This window comes from Mus pahari, chromosome 12 (assembly GCF_900095145.1).
Source record: "Mus pahari chromosome 12, PAHARI_EIJ_v1.1, whole genome shotgun sequence".
NCBI classification, from domain to species: domain Eukaryota; kingdom Metazoa; phylum Chordata; class Mammalia; order Rodentia; family Muridae; genus Mus; species Mus pahari.
The window spans coordinates 43,020,732-43,038,764 of record NC_034601.1 but is presented as its reverse complement, the minus strand read 5'-3'; the positions used below and the strand labels follow the sequence as shown (position 1 = coordinate 43,038,764).

Genomic DNA, 18,033 nt, shown 5'->3' with positions numbered 1-18,033 from the left:
TCAAGATATCATTATTCAAGAATTAAGTAATTCTTGAAAATTATTTTGTAAAGAACACATTAGATGTTGTTACAAAAGGAAGTCAGAGATAGCTCTATTCTCAATTGTGTATGGTGTGCTGAAGATATAGAAATAATAAGAGTATTAAATAGCAAGTAATAAATAGACATATATATGACTTTAAATAAAATTCAAACTAACTTAAATTATATATATATATATATATATATATATATATATATATATGTGTGTGTGTGTGTGTGTGTGTGTGAATGAATATGTAATAATTGGTGCTGCAAAGTGAGTTCAGTGTGTAAGAGTGGGAACAGGAAGACCTGAGCTTTGTCCTAGCACCCACATTTAAGAAGCAGCAACAACCAAACCACTGGGTGTGGCCTCATGGGAGTCTGTAAAGCCAGCATTGTTGAGACAGGAGGATCACTGGAGCTTGTTGGCTGCCAACCTTGCTCAGAAGTTCAGTGAGAAACTCTGCCTAAATGGAACAAGGCAGAAAGAGAGAGTGAGATACCCACTCTGGTCAGTATGTGCCTACACACTTGTGCGTGCGCGTGTGCACACACACACACACACACACACATGCACCACATGAGTACAAATAAATGACATGTAAGATATATTTGCTTATGAATGTGCATATCTACATCATAAACACATATGTAATACATATAAATCTTCTTATGCCTGAACAACGATGTCCACTTGAACACAGAAACATCTGACCGGCATCTAAACAGCTATTGAAATATCAATGAGAAGTCAAAGACACAATCGAAATCCAAATGTCATATCTGCGATACAGAAAACAGTAGCAAAGCAAAGATGTTTTTATTGACACCCTGCTTTCTCATTAAATGTTTAAAGACAGGGGAAGGAAACTAAACAAATTTCTCCTGTATGTTATCTTCATGTTTTTGTGAGATTCCTACCAGTGGGCAGAGGGGATGTTTCTGACTCTTTTGTCATTTGGAGGACTCCTTGCCTCCTACTGGGTCATCTTGTCCAGCCTTGATATGAAGGTTTGTGCTTATCTTACTGCATCTTGTTTTGTTGTACTTGGTGGATGTCCCTGGGAGGCCTGCTCTTTTCTGAATGGAAAGGGAGGAGTGGATCTGGTGAAGTTGGGATGAGTGGAGAAAGGAGAGGTCAGGATGTACTGAAAACAACAACAACAACAACAAGATAATAAATAAAATTTTATGAAAAATTTTAACACTATTGTGTTTAGCAATCAACATATTTTTATTTTATATTTTAATTTTCTGAAAGGCTCTAAAATGGTCTCTGACTTGGTCTCATGGTTAGAGAGTAGGGGCTCTGAAGGACTACTATCTCTCATACCTACTTACACTTGCAAGCTATTTACAGCCTGTAGTTCTCAAACATACAACCTCTATGTTCCCCACAAAAGAGTTTCTTAAAGCAATAACTTGTTTGGTCTTGTTTTATTTCAAATCTTTGATTCTTTGGTATCAGGCATAATTGCTGACATAGGAATGATATCTAATTGATACTGGTTATAATCAGAAAATTACTCTTCTGAGATCACCATGTTACATGGGTTATGCTGATATGACTACCAAGATATATCAACCCTGGTCAGCTGTCTTCTTGGTTGCTCATAACTGTGTGGAGGTAACTGTAAATCATCCGGAGTAGTTGACTGGCAATAAGCAACTTAACTCCTTTTATCACTCACAAGTAAAATGGAGAGAGAGACCTTCCCAGCAGTGAACTCACTCCTGTCTATTAACCGGACACTAAACGGAATGAAGAACGGTCCTGTGGTCCATTCTATTAAAACTGCTACTGTGATTCCAGGATTACTGTTTCATCCGAGTATCTAGTGTGTTACAGCCCTGGGTCTGATGAAATGACCAAGCAATTATTTTTAGCCTAAAGAATAAAGTCTGGGTAGAGTCTATGAAATGAAGATCTGGGATGATGAAGAGAATCCTGATGTTGAACTGAGTTTATATAATCAGTCACCACTTGTCACCCTTTAATTACTGAATTTATCTTTTGTTTTATTAACACTAAAAATATGAAAAACTTGCTTTAACCACAATGAACCCAACGACTTAACATCATTTTGAAAACTGCAAATACCGCTTGTCAATGTTTATTAATCTTCTAGTAGATTTATCATTCATTACAAGTAAAGGAAATGAATTCATTTACTTAATTTTGAGACAGACCCTTACTACATACTCCAGGGTTGCCCAGACTCCTAGAAATTCTAGTATCTTAATCTCTCAAATATTGCACTCCCTGATGTGAACTGTCACCTCAGCTAAATGCAGTGGTTTGAATCATGACCTTAGCTGAAATAAAACTGACATATAGTAAACCGTCATATCACAAACACATCTACTTTTGTTTCCAGGAAACTCTGGATGTCCCTTCTTCCTCTGGGGACTTCTAGTCTTCTTGGGCTTGGCTCTGGTTATATCGTTGATCTTCAATATTTCCCACTATGTAGAGAAGCAGCGACAAGGTAAGACCTGGCAAATCATTGTATGGTGCAAGCTCAAACGCAGACCCTGGCAACCCTTGGGCATACATACTGTTATGAGATGTCATTAACAGCTTGCTGCAGCCATGAGAGATCTGGGATTGTTTTCACCCTGAGGGCTCCCTCAATTTAAGAATGAATTCACTTTGGAGATATGAGACAAAGCTCCCGAACTTAGCTTTAAGACTGTCTCAGGATTGACAGCTGAAAGGAGTTACTCTGCTAAGTGGGTTTTTCTACATGAACAAATCAGGGTATGCTAGTCTTTTTGAGACTGTGACAAAGGTGAAGAGCTGCTCCCTAAGGCTCTACTGAAGTCATTCAGTTCTCAGGGGGCTCCAGCCATGGCACCCAGCACTGACTGGAAAAGCTGCAGACTGAACCCGGGCCTGTCACTACACCACGGATCTAGAACTTGTCAGTGCCATTACCACTGTGAGCTTTGCTTTCTTTTGGCCAGGTGGCTTTTATCTACACGTGGCATAATTAAAACGCTATCATGTACACAACCTGCACACACCAGCGAATGCACACCGAATACACAGATCAGTGCACAAAAGAACCAAAGCTCAACGATTTCTGGGAAGTGCCTTGACATTCAAAGGGCAGAGGAACTGCATCAAGAGCTATAAATAGCCAAGAAAGAACTTTGAAAAGAAAAAGATAAAAACTCATGAAAAGGGACAAAACGAAGTTAGCACGCTAAATGGGGTTAAACTTAGCACACACGTCTCAGAAAACTCCCACGAAGCATGTTAATGGTGATCAGACTGTAGGGAGGGGCCTCAACCCAATTAGGAGGAGCTTCCTACGTGGTGAGAACCCAGCACCAGGTGAGGACAGAAAGTTGTTGTCACGCAGATTTTCAAAGCTTGGAGGTGTTTGAGAAGGACTGGTGTAGATGACAGAGCTCAGGTCACATGACTATTTAATATCAAAATTGTGCCCCAGTGCCCAGTGTGGACACACACACTCATTTTTCCTATCTGGATGTGAACAGGCTTTGTAATTTTCACCTTCAGTGCCTCAGGCATCAGATTTTATTTGTTCATAACCAGATGATTTTACATCATACAAATAGAAGCAGACCCTCTCTATTTAGTTTTTCATGATAGATTTGATAATTTTTTTAAATTATGCAAGCTATTATTTTCTCAGCCTTACCATAAAGGGCTCTATTGTTTAAAAGTAGTTAGATGGAGAAAAAATGTCAAAAATAGGCAATAATAATAAATTGAATACATGATGTCTTTCTTTTAATTAATGGCCACCATTTGATCATTAACAGCGTAGCTTTGAAAGCAAACGATGTGGTGTGAATTAATAGTCATTCTGGTTTCAGGTTTTGGCTGTCAGATCTCACACAGGTAGCAAGTTCGCTGTCTCTCTGTATCCTTTTGACAGCCAATGGAAAGCACCATGCAGACCAAAAGGGTCTTGTAAGGAAAAGTAAATGTACACATGTATTAGGACAGTGTGGGGACTTGGCAGTCCATATCGCCATGTCTCATGGACCTGGTGCTTCTCTCTCTCTTTCCACAGTAATTACCTCCTTCCTTTTGGCCATGGTAATCACCAAGGGCCTTCCCCAGCCTCACAGTAATTCCTGTCACATTAGGACATTGTTTCAGTAGGTGTCAGTTAGTTCTTCAGCCTCTTTGCTGCTCCAACCATGCCTGGGTCCTGGCTCCCTTCCCCCCGCCCCCATCTTTATATTATTTAACCAACTTAATAACACCTAGGGCTTTGGCTGGTGCTCCTGTAAGCCACATTCTATTCCACGTCAGTGGGTTGGGTATTGAGAGGCTTTTATGAGATTGGTTCCAAACGTTACTGGATCACAGGTCATTTTTAAAAATTTTTTTTATTATTATTTTCTTTATTTACATTTCAAATGCTATCCCGAAAGTTCCCTATACCTCTCCACCCCCCCCAGCCCTGCTCCCCACTCCCACTACTTGGCCCAGGCCTTCCCTTGTGCTGGGTCATATAAAGTTTGCAAGACCAAGGGGCCTCTCTTCCCTCTCTAGCTACATATGCAGCTAGAGACACGAGCTCAGGGGGTACTGGTTAGTTCATATTGTTGTTCCACCTACAGGGTTGCAGCCCCCTTCAGCTCCTTGGGTACTTTCTCTAGCTCCTCCATTGGGGACCCTGTGTTCCACCCAATAGCTTGTTAGGTGGCGGTGGCGCACACTGTAGAGATGGATATGCAAGCCCTGAAACAGCTTCACCAGTGCTCAAGGATTGCAAAGCGCTCTCACTCCAGCTTCCCAACTGCCCTCCCCTCCCCCAGAGCTTTCCCCCGGGTGGGAATATTTACCCTGACATCTTCTCCAACCCACAGGAACAAATGGTACTATTCTTCACTCCCAGGGATTGTGGGCAACTTGAACTGTCTCTGTAAACACTCAGTTCCTCCCTAATCCTGAAGACTGGGGGCTTGCTCTAAGTCTTGGGCAAGACAGGCTAGAAGAGAGTTTGTCACATCATCCAGCCTTCTCCCATGTGCTCTGTAATCTTAATGCTGCTGCAATTGGTCCTGTATCACTTTTATGTTAGCACCGCTGTGCTTTTTGTGGCTAAGAAACTGGCAAGATATGACTCCACCTTGGCCAACAAGCAGTAAAGAAACATTGGGAGCATATTACATAGCTTACAAAAGGAACTCTCCTTCCAGTGAGAGTGTAATATCAACGCACTTAATCAGACAGATGCCCCTTTTCCTTGATTCTTTCTGTAGCGTCTATGTAGATGCTTTGAAAACGAATTCTCTCTCTGCTTTCCAAAATAAATCTTTATTCTTATTCACTGCGTTGTCCAAATTTGTTCTTCAGGAGTGTGTTCATTTCTTTTCCTAATCAGAATGTATTTTTCTTTTTTCCTCCATTGAATCCAATGAATATTATTTATTCAACTCTTCCTCTTTAATTTAAGATTGAACAAGCATGTGACTTGTTTGTGTATCAATCTTATTAGTGAACCTTCTTCTCAGTAGACCATGGCGTGTTTTTGATTGAAAATGAATCAGAAAGATTCAGTGTTAGAGTTTCAGCCATGTGCTTCTGTTTCTTGCTGTGACAAAGGGATGGACACCCTAAAGGGGAACCATAAAAGCAAGTCTTTGCAGCATACTCTCTCAGATACATGCCAACCACAAGTCTTGCATCTCCATCACAGGGGAGGATGGGGGAACCTTGCCTAGCTCTTCTGGTTCGTGATCTTGCGCACTTTGCTGCTCTGTAACAGAGTATGGTTTTCAGTTTGGCCGTATAGCACCAAGATGAGTAAGCAGTGTTTAAATCATGCCATTTATTCTTAAATAAACTTCTGAACCTTTGGGACAGAGAAGGTCTTTGTACGATCTGAGCTTGCTCACCTTCATGCTTAGCAAGAGATCATTGTCTATTAACCTGTACAACTAAAATTACCCAACCAGAGATGAGCTAGCTACCATTCAAATACACATTTATTTTCTAAGACTTGTGCAGCTGGTGGTGTCCTTAGACTTTCACAGGCTTCTTTCACAGTTTTTCTTCTGCAGTTTATCTGATGTAAAATATCCTTTATCCTTTTATTTTCTTATTTTTTTCATATTGCTTTGGTCCCCTTCATTTCATCTAATGACCAGATACTATTATATACTATCTTATACAAAGTTACTTATATTTAACTTTTCTCACAAAATTTATGGCCTTTTTCTCTTTTTTTTTTTATAGGGATGAAATATCTGATTATATTTCCCTACTTTAGAGTTATTCTTTCAAACATGGCATGAGTATGTTTTCTAGGCACCAATGTTCATATTACAAGTACTACATTTTTAAAAGTCTTTATCTTATAAAAGAATTTGCCAGTTTGAGAAAATATTTTATGGGGCACTTAATTGTTCTTATTGTTATTAATAAGTGGCATTCTTTTTTGTTTTAGTTTAGTGTTGAGATCAGCTTTCGTGTACCTCAGGCTGGCCTCCAACTTACTACATAGTAGACAATGACCTTATATTTCCATTTTCCTATTTTGACCTTAAAATGATGGGGTTACAGATGTGCACTGGCTTAATCAGGTTATCTGGTGCTGGGGATTGAACCCAGGGTTTGCCAGGCAAGCACTCTGCCAGTGGAGCTACAGCCCAGCCTGATATTCTGTACTTTTATTCACAATTTTTTTTATTATAAGCAAAAATGTTCAACTGGTGACAATGCCCTCTATGAAGGTGAAATGTCAGGGATTTCCTTTCAAGTTAAACTTCATTTATACTATATATTTCACTTTACTAACTGAATAATGTTAGCAGATTTCCAGTTTACTTTATAAGGAAACTTTCCAATTCAATGAGCAAAACGTGTCACCTATACGGTATGGATTTAGAATACATGATGTGGATAAATTGCTTTGTCATTTTATAAAATGTCTTGACATTGTTTTAATTACTTTCCATATCCACTCCATGATGCTAGGTTTTACTATTCTGTTCTACATATGAACTGATAAGCATAACTTTGGAGTAATTGTCACGCAGTCACATAGCAAGTGCCCTGAAGAACTGGTACCAAATCCAATATTAGTTGATTCCTAACCATGAATATGTTCTATGACATGACACCCTAGAGTTTACAGTCTTGTACTTAGGTTCCAAGAGCACTAGTTACTTTTCTGTTGCTGTATAAAACATCATTGCTAAGACAACTTCTAAAGAAAAGAGTTAGGCTAGAGGAACCCAAGTCTGTCATGGTGGAAGCATGGCATCAAGGGACATGGAAGCCCAAGTGAGAAACTCACATCTTTAAAGGCAATCACAAAGCAAACAGAGTGAGCTGGAAGTAGGTGAAGGTTTTTACTCTCAATGCCCATTCCCAGTGACACACTTCCTCCAGAAATGCTACACCTCCCAAGCCTCTTCATACAACATGACCAGCTGGAGACCAAGGGTTCAAATGTCCAAGATTTTGGGGGACCAAGACAATAGGCAAATCTTTATTATTATTATTATTATTATTATTATTATTATTATTATTATTTTATTAAATATTTTCTTCATTTACATTTCAAATGCTATCCCAAATGTCCCTTTACCCTCCCCCCCACCCTGCTCCCCTACCCACCCACTCCCACTTCTTGACCCTGGTATTCCCTTGTACTGGGGCATATAAAGTTTGCAAGACCAAGGGGCCTCTCTTCCCAACGATGGTTGACTAGGCCATCTTCTGCTATATATGCAGCTAGAGACATGAGCTCTGGGGATACTGGTTAGTTAATATTGTTGTTCCACCTGTAGGGTTGCAGACCCCTTCAGTTCCTTGGGTAATTTCTCTAGCTCCTCCATTGTGGTCTCTGTGTTCTATCCTATAGATGACTGTGGCCATCCACTTCTATATTTGCCAGGCACTGGCATAGGACTCTAGGCAAATCTTAAAAGTACCTAATGGTCTGAGGCTAATTGGTTCCTTTTTGTAAATATAGCAATAAATGCGTGTTATAGCATGCTTTACTTTTCCAGTTTATAATTTTATGACCTTGTTGTCTTCTATGTTTGTTGACATTAGTTATGTTTCTGTATTTTTTGATTTTGCTTCACTTTCATTAACTTGTGACTATTGGGATGTGTTTTTTTGACCATTCTAGGCTCTCTCCAGCATTCATCAACATTCATGTTCAAAAGAATATGAATCTGAAAGCAGCTGAAAGTAACTTCATATTTTGGGTGTAGTCATGGGAGGACATTTTCTGACTGCTATATTTCTGGCATCCCGTGTAGATTACTTCTTTCATCTTGGGTTCTACAGCAGCTTAGTAGACAGGTTCTTCAAGAACATCCCTCATTTGATTATCCACAGAATCCCTCCCCAAACACTGACATAGAACATGTCCATTTCTTTCATTAATGTGATCACTTTCATAAATACTTCAACTAATGTTTCTGTAAGTGGTAAACCCTCTAGAGACTAAGTCTACACCGTGACCTCAGTTTACCTAAAAAATAACTTTCCCAGTTGTTTGGTGATTGACTTGATCATTTTATTTTATTTTATTTTTTTTTTAATATTTATTTATTTATTATATGTAAGTACACTGTAGCTGTCTTCAGACATTCCAGAAGAGGGAGTCAGATCTCGTTACAGATGGTTGTGAGCCACCATGTGGTTGCTGGGATTTGAACTCAGGACCTTCGGAAGAGCAATCGGGTGATCTTATTCGCTGAGCCATCTCACCAGCCCGACTTGATCATTTTAAATGGTTCCTACTAGTTCTTTCCTGAATCACAGTGTTTTGCAGATATTAAAATTATAAGACCATTTAGCATCTGATGTTGGAAACAGAGATGGCTCCAGTCTCTATTTTCACAGAATAACTTTAGGAAAAGTTAAGTTTTTATTCCATGGCATATTAAATAATAAGAAATACAAGTATGATGGATGTCATATTACATATATACCTCTAGTTTAGTGTACAAATCATTGATGAGTAGGCAATAAAATTTCTAAAATAAAGTTACTATTCAGCACAAAACTGGATCTTGAATGTTTTTATAAATCCATTCCTTTCAATAATGTATTATAAATATATTAATAGTTCATAAAATATTATTAAAAACCTACACTTTCCCATTACTTTTAAATATACAGATGCATTTAACAAGTTATTGGCCTTTGAGCTTCAGGTTTCAGTGAACTACTTCCTGAGAACTGGAACATACCATCTCCCATGGTTTTATTTTCTTAGATTACAGCTCTAGCCAATATAGAAGCCACTCTAATATTTCAAGTAGTTTCAGAAACTGAGTTACATCTTTTTTTCAGTGTCTTTGATCTCAGACTGTCCCCATAGGCATAAAATGGAACTACAACGATTCTTCTTTGTTTCATCAAATACCACAAAGTTGTAGAGTATAAGGGGGATAGATATATGATAAATAGAGACCCCTCTCATAGATCAACAGGTAGGTAGGTAGGTAGGTAGATAGATAGATAGATAGATAGATAGATATGAAGAAGTAGATTGTTGTTGTTGTTGTTGTTGTTAGAAAAGTTTATTAGAACCAACATGAACAAAAATAGGAATAACAGAAAAACCCAGAAGAGTTGGTGAAACTCAAAGGCAGAAACTATGTCCTTCACAATTGGTCAAGAGCACCAAGAAAAGAAGTCTCAGATTTTTCTCATTGTTTTCTGTGCACAAAATACAATGCATCTGGCTCATTATTATGCCCAAGCTGTCTTGTTTTCATCTCAGATTGCCAAGACAGAATTAACTGGCTCAGAAAGGAAGCTGCTTTTATAAAGAAAGGGGTTTTATTTAGCTTATAGCTCTGGAAGTTCAAAGTTTGGACAGTTATAGCACAGACTCTAACTGATAGCAATGGCAGGGGTACATGTTAGAGAAACTGATCACATGTCTAGCCAAGAGACAGAGGGGAGCAGTCAGTTTTGTTCCTTTTTATGATTACCTTCGAAGAATTACCAAGCAGTCACATCAGAATCCCTTCTTGATAGCAACATTCTCCGTGATTAAAGGATTTTCCCTTAGATTCCACTCTTGAAAGTTTCAGTGCAGTCCGTGACACTGCCATTTTGAGGAGTAAACTTTATCACAGGGATTCCTTGGGTACCCTCAAATCATCTGAAAATTATATCTTCCCTCAATTCAATAAGTTATAGCCTTTGTGGCTTGATCAACTTTGTTAATTTACACTGAGTCTTAGCTCCCCTCATGAAATATTTTTCAAATGCGTAAGCATTTTTTAATTTGTTATTTTTAATGTTTTCAGATGAAATATACAGATACTCTGATGACTGCATTCCCAGGTATGTGAAAACTGGATAGTATATTATGATTTCCAGCTAATAAGGAAAGAAACAAATGTTATATTGTTTATAGATTTGTCTCAGAGATGTTATCAACTGGGCTAACTGCAAATGAAAAGTAAATTATAATTTCTTGTACTTGTATCTGTAGATTGGAGGGCATAACACTATCATAGATCCCAGGTATTAACACATCAAGTCAATCAAAGAGCTGAGTGAAGATTAAAAAGACAGTATAATCTGACATCTATAAAGCTCTTAGTATCTACTATAGATATCTATATTATAATGAAGATGAAACTTTACAATTGCAGTCTAATTTTATATAGGATTATGTGGCACTGCAGAATGTAGAGTAGAAATAAATCTATACAATCCCATAGAAAAAATAATCAGACCTGATGGTTCATGTCAATAATCCCAGCAGTGGAGAGGGTGAGACAGAAAAGGAAACAAGTTTATGGCAAGCCTGGGCTACATGGTGAATTTTGAGGACAGCCTTGGATATATAGGGACATTGCCTCAAAAAACAAATAGAAAAAGACAGACAGACAGACAGACAGACANACACACACACACACACACACACAATTAGTGGCACAGTGTTTGTAAGGATGATTTTAATCAATAGTGAAATGTAATGAATTTATACTCTGAAATAACAAATATATATATTGATTTTTGAGAAAGGTTCTCTCTATATTGCCTTGACTGTCCTATAGCTCACTATGTAGATCAGTCTAGCTTTAAATTCAAAGAGATTCACCTGACTTTGTCTCTTGGGTGCTGGGATTAAAGACCAACCTGCCAAGCTTGTACAATATATCTTTAAAAGGGAGTTTAGGCTATAAATACTAGTAAGAAAATTTCATTTTTCTGGATAGTATATTATAAACCAAATGTATCATTAGATTGGATATTCCCATTAGGAATGACAATTCAAATAAGAACGATTTTCTGCAGCATTTTTTAAATCTTCCTAAATTATGGACAGAGAAATCTTTGAACAAGCTTTCTAACTGAACAAGATAGGACAGGACAGGATAGGGCGGGGCAGGACAGGGTATGGCAGGGAAGGCAGAACAGAAAAGGATTTGAGGCCTCTGAACTCTAATTGGTCTTTTTATAATAGTTTCTGCTTTGTTTAAAAAATGCCTCTTACAGATTCAAGATATGGTTGCATGTAGACTCTCTGCATACAAATTTTTGTGACTATCCTTCATACTGAAATCTTTTAACTAGAGATAATTTCAGGCTATCAAGAATGATTTTCTGATGATAAACATGAGAATGCTCATCTCTTTTCTGATGAACTTGATTCTTGACATTTGAAGGGCAATTAAGATACAACCTGCCAGGTGTGGTGGCGGCACTAATCTGTATTCCCAGCACCAGGAAGGCAGGCAGGCAGGAAGGTCTGTTCTGAGTTTTTGACTAGATCAGCTTGCCTAAAAATGAGCCTACCTCAAAATACAAAGGATCAGAAACAAAAGTATAAAGATACAATGTAATACAAAGTCTCATGATTTGATTGTTTAGCTAAAGATTAAGTTGATGGTTTTGGTATCAGTATGAGAAGAATTGGAAAGGAAAACTGGTACAATACTCATGTCAATGTAACTAGGTTTTTATCTGTACTGCATATGAGGGAATGAGGCTGGTTCTTGTGTAACATTTGCTCATTTAACAAATAATCACTCAAGAATAGGAGGTACATTAAGAAGTTGTAAACTAAGTTCACTGATTTCCAAAGAGTAAACTCCTGCCTGGAAGAAAGCAAAGAGCATCACCATGCCAACCATCAGGTCTAGGAATAGGAGTTCAAATGCTTCAACCCACTGCAGCTGAGCTCCTACCTGCTGTGCCTAGTGAGAAAGACACTAATACACACAACATGCTACACCAAAGGAGGTTATCATTTACAATTATGCAACAAGGGGCAATAAGACCTCAAGTTCATCATGAATGGTCCCCAGTGGCCAGGACAACTGCCTGTGGCAGAGCATCTCATCTGCATATGTCTTCTAGATGAGCAGAATCAGAAATCAGCCAGCACTGGCTTGTATACCCCAGAGGCAAAGTGACAACTAAAGCTGTGAAGGCTCCTGTCTCTATGGAGACTGCAGCCAAGCCTAAATTTCTCTAGCCAGTTCCTCTTCATCCTGTGGTGGTTTATCTTCTGTTGCATATGCTGGTTTTCCCTGAGCATTACAAAAGAGGCAGGGATGTTCCAAAGTCACCCGAAGAACAGTCTTCAAAATAAAATAAAATAAAACTACAAAATAGAAGGAGATAGATCATGTCCTTAAAGATTTAATCATCTATTGCCTGTTATTAAATACTTTAAATGTCCATTGCCTATTGTTTTTAAATCTCCAATTAGTCAAAAATTGAATATACAAAGCAGATACCACCTATGAAAGATAAACAAATTCCCAAGCTTCTGTACATATAACTAGTCCACTTTTCTTGATTATGTGGATTACAGATCAAAAATACTTTTGTAGGAAGGCATTGAGACTTGGGAAATTATCTTCATTCATTAAAATGAAAAAAAAAAAACATCAAGAAAGAAAAAGTGGAAAATGATCTCTTTTGGAGGTGGGCTAGAATTACTGGAGCCTCTTAAATTAGACAAAAGCAAATAGATGTCGATCACACTGGGTTCCCCTCTTCACTTTCTCTGGACTTACAATATCTGATAAGCTGGAAGCTATACTGGAGAGAAAGAAATTTCTTCTCTGCTCTTCCTGGTTCTCCAAGTCCCTGCCCTTTCTATACCAGAAGGTCATAAACACAATCAACCTAAGGACACCACAATATCCAAATTTACATTACAGGAAGTGAAATGAATACTCCATGTGACTTATCCTTGAAACACCTCATTTTTCTTAGAAATATATTGTAAATAATTCTTATTCCTCTTCTATAGGTTTTAAGGAAGCTATGTGGTAGATATACTATGGGATTGAGATCCAAGGAATTCAGAAACTTACTTAAATTCTTGCAGTTGTTCTTGCAGACTGGTTCTCCAGACTGAGACGTATGACTTCCAGGTGTTCTTTCATGACCCAACAGCTTCCAAGAATGCATGAGCTGAGACTCCTCTTTTTTCCTTTTGTTGAAAATAGAGTTTTCCTCTCATAACGTATGTCCCGATTATGGTTTCCACTCCCTCTTTCCACTCCCAGTTCCTTCCCACCTCTGCTTCCATCCAGATCCACTCTTGTTTTGTCTGTCATTAGAAAAGAGGCTTCTAAGGGATAATATAAAATATAATAAGATAGAACAAAAACAAACACATCAGAATAGAACAGGACAAAAGAAAATGAGCCCAAGAGAAGGCACAAGAATCATAGATAGACACAGAGACACACCTTCGGAGATCCTATAAAAAGTGCCACAGATAGCAACCATATGAACTAATCAGTACCCCCAGAGCTCATGTCTCTAGCGGCATATGTAGCAGAAGATGGCATATTCAGCCATCATTAGGAAGAGAGGCCCCTTGGTCTTGCAAACTTTATATGACCCAGTACAGGGGAACACCAGGGCCAAGAAGTGGGAGTGAGTGGGCAGGGGAGCAGGGCGGGGGGAGGATATAGGGGATATTCGGGATAGCATTTGAAATGTAAATGAAGAAAATATGTAATCAAATAATTTTAAAAAAAAGAAAAAGAGAGAAACAAAAAAGTACAAACATAATTTGTCTTTCACTTAAAATTAAAGCTGATAATTTTGTTTAAAAAAAATGCCACAGATATATCATTTTTAAGAAAAGACACTAAACTGGAAGACATGATATATATGCGAAGTACCTGTGAGAGAGACAGATAGAGGATATATATACAGAAGAACAAAAAGAGAAATCCCTGACATGGAACCTCCAGTGAAGCCCTTGACTTAATTTTGTTTTGTTTTGTTTTGTTTTGTTTGTTTTTAAAGACAGGGTTTCTCTGTGTCGCCCTGGCTGTCCTGGAACTCACTCTGTAGACTAGGCTAGCCTCGAACTCAGAAATCCGCCTGCCTCTGCCTCCCAAGTGCTGGGATTAAAGGCGTGCGCCACCACCGCCTGGCTTGAGTGAATTTTCTGTTGACCATCTACGACTGGGCATACCTTCTACTCTTAAAAGTTGTTTGTTTTCCCAGTGAGACTCCCTTGTATAAAACTAAATTTTCATTTGTAAGTGGTTATCAGTTGGAGATAGTTTCTGGGCTAGGGGTGGAGGCATGTGTTCATGTAGTCCTTTCAGCTCTAGGGCCCCATCTGGTACAACTCCATAGGCACTGTGTATGCTGCCTCTGTCTCTGTGAAGTCATATGCGTCTGCATCCTGTTGATTCAGACAGTCTCGTTTCCCTGGTGTCCTCCATCCCCTCTGGCTATTACACTCTTCCTGCTTCCTCTTCTACGGGGTTCCCTGATCCCTGAGGGAAAGATCTGATGAAGACATCCCATTTCAGGTTGGGTGTACTAAGGTCTCTCACTCTCTGCTTATTGTCTGGCTGTGGGTCTCTGTATTGGTTCCCATCTACTTCAGGAGGAAGCTTCTCTGATAATGACTGAGCAAGGGGCTGATCTAGGAGTATAGCAAAATGATATTAGAAATCATGTTATGGCTACATTTGTTCAATGGAACAGAAGTATTTAGTTTCAGCCCAGGTCACTGGGCTATCTAGTCTCTGCTTCTTGGTCACCCCAGCAGTGTAGGGTATGATTCCATCTTGTGGAGTGGGACTCCACTCAGATATTAGCTGGCTACTCCTGCAGCTTTGTGCTACCATTGCACTAGCATACCTTGAAGGCAGGATATCATTGCAGATCAAAGGGTTTGGGGCTGTGTGGGTGTTCACATTTCTCCTTTGATAGCATGCAGATTACCTTTCTGTACCCAAGGTGCTAGTGCATGTTGGAGCGAAGGCTCCATATAGGCACGAGATCAACTTCTCTATGTTAAATGAATTGTGTGGGTGTTATCTTTAGCAAAGGATTTTGATGTCAGTTTGTGGAGTTGTGGAGAAATTTACAATTACACAAGCATATTGAGGAACACCCATAGCAGCTTCCCCTTTCCTACTGCTTGAATATTCTTTCTGCATTTCTTGTATCTTTTACCTTAATAAATAAAATCTCAGCCTAATGCTGCCGATCCACTATACACCTACTGCAGTCAAACGTGATTATCCAGCTACATTCTGGTTATACTTTCTGGCTTCCCCTTTCCTTTTTAAGGCTTGAATCTATGCCGTTCAGTCTTTGGGCTTCCAATCCACTGACTCAGCTCTTGCATAGTTGACCAATAAATTCCACAGGTCAAATCCTAATTTCGTTTTGCTGGCCTCGTCTGTAGCATTTCTACTTGAAATGCTCACTTTGCTGACTCTGAGCTACCAACAGACCCCTTTGATTTTACTCCCTTTTCTAGTAGCTTCTACTCCTGAACCTTAAAACACCAGAGCATCAGGACTCCTCTAGCAAACTACTTTTCTACCACTATTCATTCCCCAAATAATTTCACTTTCCTTCATGGCTATAGGTAACATTCAAAATGGAATACAAAAATTACATTTTTACATAGTCAAAGAAATGCATTTCAAGTAAATCAAGCTAACATTTGCCAATACCAACTTCCAGTAGACTCCCAAACCTGGTCTTTCCCCAGTCTAATAGCTCCAAAATTTCTTAAAACAATTTTTATTAGTTTTAAAGCAATAGCCTACCTTTTTATTTGGATGTTGGAACCCTATGTTATATTATGGAATTTGGAAGCTGAGAAGAATTACATAGCATAATTGATTTATAAATAACACAGTTATAACTTATAGAATTGAAGTGTGAGGGAATAAGGTAGCAGTAATATGGTATTTTAGAAAGTAATCTTTTAAAATCTGCTTAGATCACAAAGCATTTGAGGTAAATAAAGTAAACACATTTTTAAAACAATAACTGCATATGGTCTAAATGGAAGCTCAAAAATGGACCATAGAAGTTACATTAATATATTTTACAAATTTGATGTGTGAATAAATATACCTAATGGCTAGAGTCCCTCTTCAGACATACCCAGAGTGAGAGTCTGATTTGACCATAAACTCAGGATAAATTATTCCCTTAGTTATAAGCTCACTTATTAATGTTTTTCAAAAAGCAATCACTAAATCAGCTGGGTATGTGACTCAGAGGAAGAGTACCTACTTAGCGTGCGCAAGACCTGACATTTGATTTTCAGCATTGCAAAAGGGAAAAAAACAGCAATTATTGTAATCTTCCACATAAAACATTGCCAAGCATTTGTTGTTGAAGTTTATTACATGTCTGCAATAAGCTGGAGCCATTTGGCACTGCTAAGTAAAACACAATTTTTAATTTGTTCGTTAAGCAGCTGCTCCTGAATAATAGTTTATTTGAGGTGATTAATCACTTGAGGCATGCCTGCAGACATAGGACAATGCATTATAAATCATATCTTATTTTCATTCACAGGGAATAGTGTGATATTCATTTTTTGGACATGATTTATCATTTGCAGGTTGTGCCTGCTATCTCTGTGGGCTGGGAAAATGGATGGCTTGTCTTATTAAAAGTCTTCACATTTTGCGGTAATATTTTCTGCATATCCAGAGAAAGGCCATGCTCAAGACCATTGGTTCCTTATTAAGGTGTACTGGATAGAAAGTACATTGTAGATGAGTTCTTTCACTATCGGTTAAGTGAAATGTGGGCCAGCATCCGGACTTTTGAAGCCACTGTGTGGGCATCACCTGAACTGTTATTTGTTTAAGGAGACCTACTCAGTATTTATATATACTCTGTCCTCTTTAAGAAGTATGGGAAACACTTTTGGTGTTGTCCCTTGGAATGAATTCCTTTTTCTTTAGATATAATTCCTTCTATCTCTCTGTGACATGTAATCTCAAAGTGAAGGCAGTTGGCTTTATTTCATAAAATGCCACCTACAAAGTGATACATTCCTCTGTCCCTATCTTACCAATGTAAAATGTAGCCATTAGGGCCATTGTCATAAGCATGATATCAGTAGGACAATCTAGAGATAATGACAAGATGTTTACTGTAATAATAGCATAAAGCAAGATGGATATTTAATCAAATAACAAAACCCAATACTCCTGGATCCCTGTTGGTTATCTTCACTAGAGGTGCAGGAAACTGTGGTCCTTATATGGCCTTCTAGACTATTTCCCTAAAGCCTTGGGGTATGCATCTTTCTTCATGACTTTCTCAGAATATATGTAGAGTATAGGACTTTCTAATCAAGTTTACATTGTGATTCTAGCTCTTTTATTAAATTTATAATTACTGACTGTATGCCTGGGTATTTAATGCCTATGCATTGTTGATTCCTAGTATGTACAATACAGGGAATCATAAACCTTCCAACGCACTCACCCAAAGGTTGAATGAGTCCTGGAAGAGTGGAAAATTCTCATAACTGGTAATTATCTCTAATATTGCTCACAAGCTAAGTTAATAAATTAATCTAACTGAATAGGGCTTTCCTGTCTGTAGTTGCATTACAAGTTTAGGAGGTTTTAATCATGATATTTCACCTTCTAATCCAAGTCTATAGTATTTACATAACAAATGTAGTTTTTTTGTTGTTTTTGTTTGTTTGTTTGTTTTTTGTTTTTTTCAAGACAGGGTTTCTCTGTATAGCCCTGGCTGTCCTGGAACTCA

At 38.3% G+C, this 18,033-nt stretch overlaps 1 protein-coding gene across 2 annotated transcripts in view; it reads left to right on the top strand.

Annotated features, from left to right (window-relative positions):
• LOC110330052 (T-cell receptor-associated transmembrane adapter 1) overlaps positions 1–18,033 on the top strand; it is a 36,018-nt gene that overhangs the window by 6,435 nt on the left and 11,550 nt on the right. The window contains exons 2-3 of one of the 2 annotated variants that reach the window (XM_021209983.1): positions 2,405–2,515; positions 10,302–10,338. In XM_021209983.1, coding sequence (XP_021065642.1) covers positions 2,405–2,515; positions 10,302–10,338 — 148 coding nt within the window. The remainder of the gene's footprint in view (positions 1–2,404; positions 2,516–10,301; positions 10,339–18,033) is intronic. The other variant, XM_021209984.1, reaches the window with a different exon arrangement.